This window comes from Primulina eburnea, chromosome 7 (genome assembly GCF_022965805.1).
Source record: "Primulina eburnea isolate SZY01 chromosome 7, ASM2296580v1, whole genome shotgun sequence".
NCBI lineage: Eukaryota > Viridiplantae > Streptophyta > Magnoliopsida > Lamiales > Gesneriaceae > Primulina > Primulina eburnea.
The window spans coordinates 36493366-36507856 of record NC_133107.1 but is presented as its reverse complement, the minus strand read 5'-3'; the positions used below and the strand labels follow the sequence as shown (position 1 = coordinate 36507856).

Genomic DNA, 14491 nt, shown 5'->3' with positions numbered 1-14491 from the left:
TGAAAAGATAACAAACCCGATCCTAAATACCAAATCCTATCGAAAATAAATCAAACAGCTACTGAAAAAAGATCCTAATCCCTAGACTTAAATTTGCCGTGCGTGAATCTCTTGTAAATCAAATCTTTCGGCTTATCCTGTGGTGTTTGGCCTGCGGAAATGTTCGTGACACCTCAACTGAGTAACAATCGAGTAAAGGAGAAAATAATGCAATTGACATGAAAGAAGCTTCAAAGCTTATGGCCTAAGGTATCTTGGCTTATGTGAAGGCAGTATTGAACCGAACTACAAAATCTGCAAGTGTAATAAGTCAAGGGAGCAATCGTCCAAGGAAATGGAACAAGGGCCACATAATTCTAAGGCAGGTGAGATTCACCGCCTAATCCCCACATCCCCCGGTCATGATGAGATGTACACATCATCTCACAAGAAGAGGTGTAGAGCTCAAAATCAATATATGTAAAACTAATGTATATATTTAAATTGTTAAATTATTTATTTAAATTAAAATGATTTTTAGCTGTGCATGATTTAAATTTGCATTATTTTTAATTATTTATGTTTATGTGATGCACGTTAAAATGTTTTCTTGATTTTCATGTTTCAGACGATTATTCGATGCGAGATCGAGGAAAATAGACCGGCGATGATTCTGGCGATTTTAAAATGTGGTATTTTATTTTAAGTTAGGATTGAGACAATTTAAATGATTTATTTAGTTTTTAGCATTTTAAAAGCCTAATTTAATTATTAGGTGATTTTATGATTTTAAACTTTTTGCATCGATCTCGTCAAATTATATGTTTTGATGTTTATTATGCGTGAAAATCTATGTACGTTGTGAAAAAGTTTGAACAAAAACGTTTGAAATGATTTTTGGTTCAAAATTTTTAGATCTCAAAACGTGTCTGCTGTCATTTTGATTACTGCGAAAATTGGATCGATTTTTTTGGAAAGGGTTTCATCGTACGAAACGTAGTACTCTTCGATATTTTCGATGTGACAGTAAATTCGTAATTTTTGGATAAGTAACGAGGAGGTTATGATCATTTTTGTGTGACTGTCTCAAATGGTGATGTTTTAGATTAAAAAAACACCAAAATCTTAAAAACAAACATGACATGAAAAAATTTACGAAGACAAAGAAATGGATCAAAATTACAAATTTGCCTTAAATAAATGCTGAATTTATCTCCAAAAACAACAAAGAATAAAAGCGGAAAGCAGAGAGAGATTTGTATTGTAGATGCCTTCTTCCCATCATAGCCCCATAAATTGCCGTTTATGGAAGAAACCCTTTCGGAGCGCGGGAAATCGGCGGCGGCCACCGTGATCTTCATCCTCGTCTTCTGTTTCCATTTCGCGTCAAAATACCTCGATTCTTATAAGAAAAAGGTAATATTTGGTTCTTTTATTCTCCATTATCGTTTTAAAACAAATTTCAATTATGATAGGAAAAATATTAGATAGGTTTTGATTTTATTTTCTTGATTGCGAAATTCGCAATTAAATTTTTTTTTTTGACAATTTTCTGTGTATTATTGTGTAGAGCGGATCAATGAGTGAGGTGGATGCTCAATTACGAGCCGAGATCCAGCAGCTTTTGAAGGAGGCTAATTCCTTATCGCAGTGAGTTTTTGTTTGTTTATTTATTTCTTGTAAATTCAAGTTATTCATGCTTTATTGAGATCTGAAAGGCTAATTCATTATCACAGTATGTAATTTTTTGCTTGTTAAACGAAGTTTTTCCGAAATTGGAAAATCAATTGTGCTACCTAGCTAGCCTAGCCACATTTTGTCTCAGCTGATATCTCCGTGTATTGGCATTCTTGAGCTTATGAAATTTAGGTCTCACTTGATTTATATGTATTTTGATGTGCGTTGAACAAGTATTTATCGCATGCTTTTCATGTGTTATAGTCAAATTTATGCCATAAGGTGATTTACACTGCCCAGTTGGTTGTCCAATATAGTGTCTGCTAAATTAGTTTATGATTGTTTGAAGAACTTTATCTAGACAGACGTGTTTATCTTTTTGAGAAACATCGAGACTGAAACATCACGAACCACTAAGCATTTGGTGTTATATTGCTTGACAATTTGGCTTCTCTTCATCTTGGAGAACTGGAGGAGCGGATATCATATGTTATTTTACCATATTTATTTAGTGTGTGGAATAAAATTTAGTAATTATATAACCTGGTAATTTCAGGCCTTCAACATTTGCACAATCTGCAAAGCTGAGAAGGATGGCAGCATCCAAGGAAAAAGTGCTTGCAAAAAGTAGGATATTTTTTAAAATCGTGTCCTACTTTTCTTTTTTTGGTGATCAGCTAATGAGGTCTTGTGGCAATTGGTTAGTCATTATAGGTTGGATGTGAATCAGAATTTGGATCTTTGTTTTACAAAACAAGTATTAATTAGACACATTGTCATGGGCCTACAACAAGATGGAAAGTTCAAGCCGAATGAATCATTCTGCAATCATCTTTTATTTTGAAATATGGTTTGTTGTTATCTTATCTTCTTTTGAATAATATGATCATTCCATACATGGGGTGATCTTCTATTTATGTTAGGATTTGAGTTTATCTTTAGCAGTTAAGGAAATTTATCTTGATCTATTAGTCGTTGATAAGGAGAAGGATTCAATTTGTTTATAAGTGATTGCATGAAAATAAATGGTTAAGCAGAATTTTCTTGAAAGCTTAGTACTAAAAGATCGTGAGATTCTCTTTAACGAGACTCAAACCATCTACGAGATCATGTGGTTTTCTGCCAAAACGAGCCTCTCAATTTTCATCATAATTCCATCAACCCCGCTAACACTATGCACAACTTGGGATCATAACCCACATCCTTAGAAGCACTTATCTTTCGATGGATTGATTATTGGGTATAAGCTCTGAACGACGACATACTATTCAGCTGTTCGGAGATGGTACTTTCCTGTGTGGATTGGGCCGATTGGCGATAAAATTCTTCTTTTACTCAATGTTAGTGCCATTATTGTGTGAAGAGCATTGTTTTGATTATACAACAAATCAAAAAAATGTTGTTGAGCTTTCTAGTAGGGAAATTTGCGAAGTTCAGCTGGTCCTGTTGTGACGTGATCTGCATAAAGTCAATGGTTGATTCCCCTTATTTATTATTATAGCCGGCATCATTTCTTTTTGTTTCCTCTCTTACTTCTTGCATAGTCGGTCATCATTGCTTTTTGTTTCCTCTCTTATTTCTTGCTTAGTCGGGCATCATTGCTTTTTGTTTCCTCTCTTATTTCTTGCTTAATCGGTTATTGAACATTGGAAAACACAAATGTCAATATGAGAATGATCTATTTTTTTAAAGAGAGGCTCCATTTGGATCCGGAATCACACTGGTATGCCGCCTGATTGCTCAGGGAATGTGATATTTAATTTGACCAATTTTCCTAGACTCTGGATGTTTTATTCGAGGGATTCCATATCCAAGGAATCCCAAGTTGCTTGCCCTCATCTCTTTTTGCTTCTGTAATGTCAAGTTATTGCACTCTTACGTATCCTTTGGTTTTCTGCTGTCTATGTTTTACTTCATTTTGTGATATTTCCACGTATGAGTGTCGATTGTTTTAAGTTGACATTATGCTTTTACCAATTCTCATGTTTCATTGAGACATTTGAGGTCCGTGTCTTTTCATGCCACTATTCAGCTTGTCATTTTATGTAATGTCATGTTGCTTTGCTGCATCTGTATTAGACGCTCAAGCTTCTAGCATTTTGATGTACTATGCAGATCAAGAACTACACAATAAAGATACAAAATCATCATTCGAATCCTATGAAAAGCTCTTAAAAACATCAAAGGTCACTCAAATAACACTTGAATTTTTTTGAATACTAAATGTTGCATTTGTTGAAATATTCTGGAATTGAATTCTGCTGTTTTTACTCAGTTCCTTGCGTACGCATTGCTGATTTTATGGTTTTGGGGGATGCCGGTGGCTACGATATCTGATCAGCTTGTGCAACCCTTTGGTAATTTTTTTCCTTTCATAATTTTCTCTCTTCAGAGGTTCTATTGTTGATTTTGGAGTTTTGATTCTTGATCACAATCTTGAACCAATTTATTAGCTTCCTCTCGCAATTCATTGTCTTTGCTCGACCAATAAATCTCCTGTCTGCTTGTTAGTATGAGTGCCTGAAAAATTGAGCTAATGCTGTGATTTTCTGTTTATTGGGCAAAAGAGCTTTACATTTAGTCCCACTACTGCAGGTAAGGTGTTATCTTGGAGAGCAGGAGGAAATTTGAAGGACAGTGTAATGGTAACAATTAGCATAGTTCAAACCCAGAGTTTAAGTTTTTTTTATCAATTCATGATTAAAATACTTATTTGCAATTTGCAAACCCAAAGTTTTTTATGCTTGATGCTGCTTCGTCACGTTTCTTTAAAAAAAGTTCAGATTTATGTTCTATAATTAAAAGAACATTAAAAGGGTGTAAAATGGACCAATATTACTCAAAAGGGGGTCATTCTACGTAACACTTTGTTCTTGTTTCTATATTCTATTGATATTGATCATCATATGAAATAAATTAATGAACATGAGAGTGACAATGGTCACGATACTGCAACGCTCTTCGTTTACACACACTGAATCGACAGTGGAGGAAACTAGAGTTTTCATTATGCCTCTCTTTCACAGGAGGTTTCTGATTGTTGGTAAAATGGTTTTGCAGGTTGGAATCATTCCATGGTTGATCCTGTCCACTCGGGTTAGCAAGTTTATATGCAGGAAGCTACTCAAGTAAACGTAAGATAATATACATAATAAGATTTTGATTAGCCTCTTTATTTTCTCATCTATCCTGAGGTAATGGTGATTTTGTTGTATGTTTTTTAGTTTTTTTTTTAAAAATTTTTCATCTCATTTTTTGGTGCACAAAAATCGAATTTTGATCTGAATTTTTTTTAATGGTGTAATATAAAAAATTAGGCATTCAGCCTTGAAATTTGATTTATTATGTTTGATCTTAGTTATCAAATTTTATTAAATGAAACATTCATATATGGCTTGAGTGAATTCACTAAATCACACACACACACACACACACACACACATGATAATATTATTATTTGAAAAGAACAAATACAATAAAAATTATTTATATTAAAAATAATGCATCTTTAGTATTTAAATCGCAAAAAAATATTTTAGCTCGCAAAATAATAAATATAAATCAACCACTAAATAAATATATGAAGAATTAATTTTTTTTTTTTTGAGCTAGAAACATATATAACGGAAAACATCTATAAAAAAAATGATTTATTTAATTTATTTACCTTAGGAGGGCACACAGTACACATAAGTTGGTATGGCGAGAGTCTAGCTAGATCGAACCCGGCCTATTTGGAACGAATTTGGGTAAGTCAAGCGGTCAGGAGGCAGTAGTGTATATTAAATTTTCAACCCAAAGGAATTTGGTTGGATAATAGGTTTATAATTGTTCTAAAATCACAGATTAAACACGAAACGAAGGGTGAAGAAAAAGCTTTGTTTTGGACAATGTTTGTGCTAAAATAGTACAAGCCTAATTTAATTATGTAAGTCCAAATAATTGAATTCCAGCCCAAGAAAAAAGAAGAAGATAAGAAGCCCACCAAGAATTTAAATTATTATTCATGAAACGTGCAGATAGGAAAAGAGCGTGAGTTATGCGTAGAGTGGATAGAATCGCCTAGTGTTTGGGAAAAAAAGAAAGCATCAACAGCAGAAAAAAAGAACAACTCATGACTCGGCACAAAATTCTACAAATTCTGTGCAACTATTTTCATAGTTTTAGTCTCAATATTTTAGCGTTATTTACCTTTTAGCGTATCTATCCAATTTCAGATTTCAACATATTTATTATATTTTTCATGTCTTAATGAATTTGTATATTTTTGTAAATTCAAAATCACGTTGAATCTTTGTTTTAATCAGTTTTCAGTCTCTCACTGATTTTCTTTAATTTTGTGTGTATTAGGATATTAGAATTAACGATCAGTGATTAACTTTGTCTGATTTGTAGAAGTTAGATTTTTTTCTTTTTTATACACATATTGGTGCATCTTTGCACCTGGCATAGCATAACATAAATATTATGCGGAAAAAAATTGGCATGCCCAGTGGGACACCAAATATGCCGCCAAAAAGAAGTGATCTGTCAGAAATAATAAGTTAGTTGAAGTTCATCCAGAATATGTAAAGAAAGTGTTGAAGAAAATGTAAAAAGATATCTGTACGAAACATGATTGACCAATTAGAAGACCAGTTTCATGACCATCTTCTATCTCATGAGACTCATGAATCTCAAGATCCTCCAACCAAAGATAACTCAAAAGAGGTGGAGGAATCATCAAAGCTATTGGCACACTAGCCTATGTGAAGGCTTTGATGAGTCAAACAACCCAGTCCATCAATTTTAGTCAAAAGAGCAATTATATCAAAGATGGGGGACAAGGTTCGGGGAGTGGTAAGGCATGCGATACTCACCGCCCAACTTCAGTATTCCCTGGTCATGAACAAGGATACATACCACCTCACCGAAGGAAAGAACTTGCTGAACAAAGAAATATGGTCTATGCTAGGGGGAGTGGAAGTGGAAATCTAAGACTACATTTGCATCAGTTGTATAATATGTACAATCCAATGAATCAGCTTGATTTTTACAATGAGGTAGTCAACGATGCCTTTCAATGAGCTAATGTTGGTTTCAATACAAGTTTCCAAACTCGCGGCCACATTATTATTATTATTATCATCCACTCCCAGCTCGGAACATCTACGTAATTGATCCAGAAATGGTGATGGAAACTGTTCAAGAGTTATATGGGCCGGTCTTGCGACAAATAGGCCGCATGTAGTTCCACAAGCCCCATCCACACTACATACATGTGAATAATCTTTATCCCAGGAGTTATAGAGTTCATGACTTTAGCCTATTCTATGGGGATGACAATCAAGGAGCATATAGCACATAGCAATGTGAGGAATTGGCCAACTTGGAGAACTTCAACAACTTAAAGTTGCGGTTATTCCCAAAGTCTCTCATAGGAATCACACCCATTAATTTAGTGATGAATTGGAAAGAGATGAAAAGAAAGTTTCACACCGAGTTCTACAGAACTGAACCAGATGTATGTATTGTCGATTTATCCTGAATCACTTAAAATAAAGGAGAATATGTGGAGTTGTTTATCCACGTGTTCAAAAAGATGAAAAATAAGTGTAATATGTTCTTATCTGAGATCGAATTTGTGAAAATAGCACAAAAGGGATAGATTTCGAATTGAGGAAGAAATTACAAGGCATGGAGTTCAGGAATTTCTTTGAGTTGGTTGCGAAAGTTGCTAAATATAAGGAATTGTTGAGGGAAGTGTAACGTACCGTATTTTTAAACTACTTAAAATTTGCGGAAAAATAAAAATTTTCTTAGTTATAAAATGACTCTCAATTTCGATTTAAAATAAATTGTACGTCTCAAAAGTGGTTGCAACAAAAGACCTAAAAATAAAGTTTTCCCAAAGCATTTGAATAAAATCTCATAACCAGTAACATAAATCAGAGTATTTTGATCATTTCATAAAACTTAAAATATGGCGGTCTTCGGATTTAGCCTCCCGCTCAGTCCAAGCCAGCTCCTTGCTCCCCACACCTAGTCTTCTCCAAGTCATCCTCACATGCATCGATCAAGTCTAGTGAGTCTAAAGACTCAACACGTATAAACTGGAAGTAACGAGTAATACGTAATAAAACCACATGCAACTTTAAAATAGAGCATACATACATGAACTTGAACTTGCAATTAAACTTGAACATACATACATAACATAGACTTGTCATAACGTGAAACTTCTCTTAACATGCTTGCATACTTGTACGTACTTGAACATATATAAACTTCATAATTTTGCGTAGAGGCATGTTTCAAAGTAAGTGACCCATAACATAATTCGCCTGATCAGACTAAATCGCAGTACTGGGCTGACAGGGAAGATCCACTGCCACCTACTGAACCAGAGGTATGTATTGTCGATTTATCCAGAATCACTCAAAATAAAGGAGAATATGTGGAGTTGTTTATCCACATGTTCAAAAAGATGAAAAATAAGGGTAATATGTTCTTATCTGAGATCGAATTTGTGAAAATAGAACAAAAGGGATAGATTTCGAATTGAGGAAGAAATTACAAGGCATGGAGTTCATGAATTTCTTTGAGTTGGTTGCGAAAGTTGCTGAATATAACGAATTGAGGGAAGTGTAACATACCGTATTTTTAAACTACTTAAAATTTTCGGAAAAATAAAAATTTTCTTAATTATAAAATGACTCTCAATTTCGATTTAAAATAAACTATACGTCTCAAAAGTGGTTGCAACAAAAGACCTAAAAATAAAGTTTGCCCAAAGCATTTGAATAAAATATCATAACCAGTAACATAAATCAGTGTATTTTGATCATTTCATAAAACTTAAAATATGGCGGTCCTCGGGTTTAGCCTCCCGCTCAGTCTAAGCCAGCTCCTTGGTCCCCACCCCTAGTCTCCTCCAAGTCATCCTCACCTGCATCGATCAAGTCTAGGGATGACAACTTTCCCTACGAGTTTGGGGCCCCGCGGGGAAAACCCGAAACGGGGATGGGGATCCCCGATTTTTTCGGGTTTGGGTTCGTTGATTGGGATTTTTTTAAATTCCCGATGTATTTCGGGACGGGTATGAGATTACTATCCCCATCCCCGAAATCCCCGAACCCGCCCCAGAAATAATATCAATAATAAAATAATAGTATTATTAACATTAATAATATAATAATAATATTATTTTTTAAAATATTAATAATCTTATTATTATTAATATTTATATTGATATTAATATTAATATTATCTTTAATAATTATAGATAATAATAACTTTTGGTTTGAGAAAATCTTCGAATTCGTCATCGTCTTGCCATATTAATATTTTTGGAATGGGGATGGGGACGGGGATGGGGAATTGATCCCCGAAGTTTCGGGTTTGGGGATTCCCCGAACCCGAAAAAACAGGGATCGGGGCGGGTAAACTGAAAGTAACGAGTAATACGTAATAAAACCACATGTAACTTTAAAATAGAGCGTACATACATGAACTTGAACTTGCAATTAAACTTGAACATACATACATAACATAGACGTGCCATAACGTGAAACTTTTCTTAACATGCTTGCATACTTGTATATACTTGAACATACATAAAATTCATAATTTTGCGTAGAGACATGTTTCAAAGCAAGTGACCCATAACATAATTCGCCTGATCAGACTAAACCACAGTACTGGGCTGACAGGGAAGATCCACTGCCTCATACATGAGATCCCCGTTCATGCTTTAACCGGTGGATTGGTCCCCGTTCATGCTTTAACGTTTTCCAATCCTGATCTAAACCCATTCATGCTTTAACAGGGTGGATGGGTCTCTGGTCATTCTTTATCGCTTTCCAATCCCATACATAATTTGGTCACAAGACATTTCGCATAGCTCAAAAAGTTAAAAGTATTTTCTTTGCTTGCCAAACATACTTACTTGGCGTTGAGAGATTCGTTGAATCTCGTTCGGGACCTTGCTGCACATGCTAACATGCTACCATGAACTTTAAATTCCACAACTTAATCATGCCTATCAAATGCATCACCCCTTGAATTACTAACTTATGACCTTCTAGAAATGCTCAGGACTCGACCGTGATAAACCGCATGCTAACCCCCGACTCAACCCCGAAGTCAATCTTGCCAAAAAAAGTATGAATTTCCCCACCCAATAGAAGTTACGGACCACCTTGCTTAAGATATAGTTCAATGCTCCCAAATCAAACTTCATGACATCTAAATTAACTTTTAGTATACTAGGACATAAAGACAATAGCACCCAAAGGAAGCAAGAGCACATAATTTTAAAGCCAAAAATTTGCCCGAAACAGCGCCTAGGCGCTGGAGCGCCAGACTGGCTGATGAGAATCCAAGTACGAATGAGAAGCAAACACGATTATCAGAATCGCACCCTCAACTCAATAACAAACAAGGATCTTTTATGTTGTCCCGATATTTTGAAACATGTAAAGATTTGTGATATTCACCTCTAAGATATTAAATCTTAGCAACAAATATCAACGAGGATAACAATTGAATCTCGAACGAACCTTCAAAGAACTTGTTTTGACAATCCGAGCGAAGAAACAATCGACAAACGCCACAAAGATGAAATCTTTGATAAGTTTGATTTGGTTTTCTTCTTTGAGAAGAACAAAGCTTAAAGCTTTGAAAGTTGAGAAAAACTCAAACAATTTTCATATCATTCAATGTATCTCGTTTTTGCAATAATACAATCATTATATAATAATATCATAACAAGAAAGTAGTGTGAAAAGGCTAAACAAAAGTGTCTAGCAATTTTGACACGGAAGTGCAGACCGCGGGTGCGCTGCAGACTGGACCGCGGGTGCGGTACAGTCTCGGGAAAAAAATTAAAATTAAAAATTTTTTTTTTTTTTTTTTATAAAACATGACCGCGGGTGCGGCCCTGTTTTGAGCGCGGGTGCGGTGCTGCTTCGGCGAATTTCATCTTGGAGCGCGGGTGCACTCCCTGTTGGAGCGCGGGTGCGGTTCTGCTTCAACCATGACCACTTGAATAACATTCCAAAAACCTCCAATATTATTCCCATGATTCCCAACCTCCTCTAATTTAGATATCCAACTTGTAGGACTTTCTTGATAGCTCATCAGGAGTCCTTGAAGTGCATCTTTAAACTTCTTGCTTCTTTCCCTCGTTATAGGTCCTTCGTTATATTCTTTGTTGAACTCCACCACTTGCTTGAATATGCTTGATTCATCATCTTTTATCACAATCAAGCTTGAAAGTCTGAAGCAACAACACATCTTAAATCTTCCCCCAAACGTTTGCACACGGTGCCTAGCCAGATTCATATCATACTCCCCTTCTTCAAAAAGATTTGTCCTCAAATCTTGTCTACCTACACAAAAACGAAGCAAGTTAGTAATAACAAGAAGTATATTATCAACATGCTTACCTTTAAGCTCAAGATTGTAGACGTTTTCAGGTGCTCGCTCCATCAGCACTGGAAACCCCAACTTCACGATCGCCTTTCCTATGTATTCATCAACTTTACCAAATACCAAATAAAAATTGACACCAAATGATAAAATATCATTAAGTATCACAAAAATTAAGTTCCTCCCTTTCTTAGACCTAGTTAACACACAAATGATATTCATACACGTGTACGACCATAGCTCAGTAGGAATAAGATATAACTGATGCACGACATATGAATATACTCGACATGTCATTTTCTCGTATGCAACGCATGTTCCCAAATCACACTCAACATGTCGTTTCATATGCAACCAACACATATACTCATGTATTTTATCAATGATGAATTCACAAAAATACGCCTCACTAGCGATTAATTCATAAAATGAACATAACATGAACCACTTAATCTCCTTAAAAATATATTCATCATGGACATAGAAATTCTTATATTCACTCATCAGCTTTCCAAAGTCATCATCAAACAAGTATGAATCATGCAAGTAAAACACGCTAGATGTAATATCCATGTAATCATTTAACTCATCACATGAATTTAATTCTAATGCATACAATTCATTGTCATGACAAAAACACATCAAATTGATATTCTCTGAGCACTCCAAATCAATAAAATTTGAATTTAATTCACACAATATATAGCCATTTTCAATTATATGACACTTTGGCAAAATTATCAAATCACAGTCATTCTTATTAAATGTAACACTTTCAACCCGTTCTACAAATCTTGAAAACAAGACAACACAAAATTACGGTAAGGAAGCAAATCATACCTCATAGTTGTATTGACAACTAACCTTACCTCATCTCGAATGCTCTTGACTTCATATGGATCATCCCATTGCAATCTCACACCATCAACATTTGTTCTCCTCTTCATCATGCCATCACAATAATCCTGCAAAGAAGAATTAACATCGCTCGGGATTGAACCGGCTATATCATCACAATGACAATAAACCACTTTGCACAAAGGTACTTTAAAGGGTTTATTCAAAAATACATAATTCTCAACCTCACTCTTTTTACTCTTTTGGGCCTTTAATTCATTTTTTCTTTCTTTTTCTTTGGCCTCTTTTTCTGTTTCATCTTTTATCTCTTTTTTATTTTCTATGGCCATCTCACTCTTTTGTTCACTCTTTCTTTCGGCCATTTCACATTTTTTTACACTTATTTCAATAAACTTCAATTGATCATCAAGAATTTCTTTTCGTTTCAATTGATCATAAGAAATATGTTTTTCTTCAAATGTTTTGAGCAACAAAGTTTCTTCTTGCCTACTCTCCTCCTCCTTAATAGACAAATCACACATTTCTTTACCACTCAATGATTCACTTTCCACTATACACAATTTAACATCATTAGACTCATCAACTAGTGGAATATTATCATCAAAAACTATCTCAAACACAACCTCAAATTCAGGTTCTTCTACAACATCATCCTCCATTCGGGATTCAAACTCACTCACAACATCACCCTCCATTTTAGAATTACGCTCAACTGGTGATTTTATTATGGTCACCTCATCACGTGGACAATGATTGATATCATGACCAATTTCTAAACACCAACAACATATAACATCACAAGTACTAGAAATTGAATTTTCAAATGTACCTTGATATTCATATTTGCTAGATTCACATCTCCGGCCACCTCCTCTATCCACCTCACATCGCCTATCATCATCATTATGTAAATGCCATGTTCTACTTCTTTCAACCCCACTACCTCGACTACGCTCATCAACATGCCTATCATGCATCGCCTCTTCTTCATAACCCATATATTTTTTTCGTAGAGGCTTAAACTCCTTCTCCCATATTTTATCCAACCCTCTCAACATTGTTTGAAATTGACGATCGTCAACCATTATACCTGCAAGAAAAGGTTAGCATAAACAATAAAAGATAAGTTTTCTCACCACGAATCCTCACTGATCACTCCAATGGAAATTCACTCGACTCACTTTTTTTTTTCACTACAAAATACTCACCGGTCACTCCAAAGAAATAACGCTCGCACTCAAGTGTTTTTCACTCGAATTTGATAGTTCTCTCTAAGATGTGCTCAAGCTTTGTATTTGTATATCAAACTAACAAGATTCAACTCGTGGACACTTGCAACTGTCTCACTTGGACTGCACAAAACAAAGAACACTAGAAAAACATAGATCTTACAACAACACAAAGGATAACACGGATCTGAAAACAGAATCGAAATTTTAGAAAGATATTGAATAACAACGAATAGATAACACAGATTTGAAAACAGAAACGAAGGAATAACACAGATCTGATAACAGAACGAATTTATATTTTTCTTTTCTTATATAGAAAGATTTGACAATAGAAACGAAAGGATAACACAAATCTAATAACAAAATGAATTTTTGTTTTTGTTTTTTTGATAGATATGACAATAGAAACACAAGGATAACACAGATATGATAACAGAACGGATATTTATATTTTTATTTGATTTTTAGACAGATCTGAAAATGAAGAACAAAATACTTACTTGATTTCAATGAGCCAAAGCTCTGATACCAAATTATGAGAATCCAAGTACGAATGAGAAGCAAACACGATTATCAGAATCGCACCCTCAACTCAATAACAAACAAGGATCTTTTATGTTGTCCCGATCTTTTGAAACAAGTAAAGATTTGTGATATTCACCTCTAAGATATTAAATCTTAGCAACAAATATCAACGAGGATAACAATTGAATCTCGAACGAACCTTCAAAGAACTTGTTTTGACAATCCGAGCGAAGAAACAATCGACAAACGCCACAAAGATGAAATCTTTGATAAGTTTGATTTGGTTTTCTTATTTGAGAAGAACAAAGCTTAAAGCTTTGAAAGTTGAGAAAAACTCAAACAATTTTCATATCATTCAATGTATCTCGTTTTTGCAATAATACAATCATTATATAATAATATCATAACAAGAAAGTAGTGTGAAAAGGCTAAACAAAAGTGTCTAGCAATTTTGACACGGAAGTGCAGACCGCGGGTGCACTGCAGACTGGACCGCGGGTGCGGTAAAGTCTCGGGAAAAAAATTTAAATTAAATTTTTTTTTTTTTTTTATAAAACATGACCGCGGGTGCGGCCCTGTTTTGAGCGCGGGTGCGGTGCTGCTTCGGCGAATTTCATCTTGGAGCGCGGGTGCACTCCCTGTTGGAGCGCGGGTGCGGTTCTGCTTCGACCATGACCACTTGAATAACATTCCAAAAACCTCCAATATTATTCCCATGATTCCCAACCTCCTCTAATTTAGAAATCCAACTTGTAAGACTTTCTTGATAGCTCATCAGGAGTCCTTGAAGTGCATCTTTAAACTTCTTG

The 14491-nt window shown here is 34.9% G+C and overlaps 1 protein-coding gene across 1 annotated transcript; it reads left to right on the top strand.

Moving 5' to 3' along the window:
- The first annotated feature begins 1197 nt into the window (after positions 1-1197).
- Positions 1198-5047, top strand: LOC140837490 (protein GET1-like). Its single transcript, XM_073203660.1, has 7 exons — positions 1198-1395; positions 1550-1629; positions 2213-2283; positions 3772-3842; positions 3932-4013; positions 4252-4301; positions 4717-5047. Exons 1-7 carry the CDS (start codon positions 1285-1287, stop codon positions 4786-4788), a joined length of 537 nt encoding a protein of 178 aa, XP_073059761.1. The 5' UTR covers positions 1198-1284; the 3' UTR covers positions 4789-5047.
- Positions 5048-14491: the final 9444 nt, after the last annotated feature.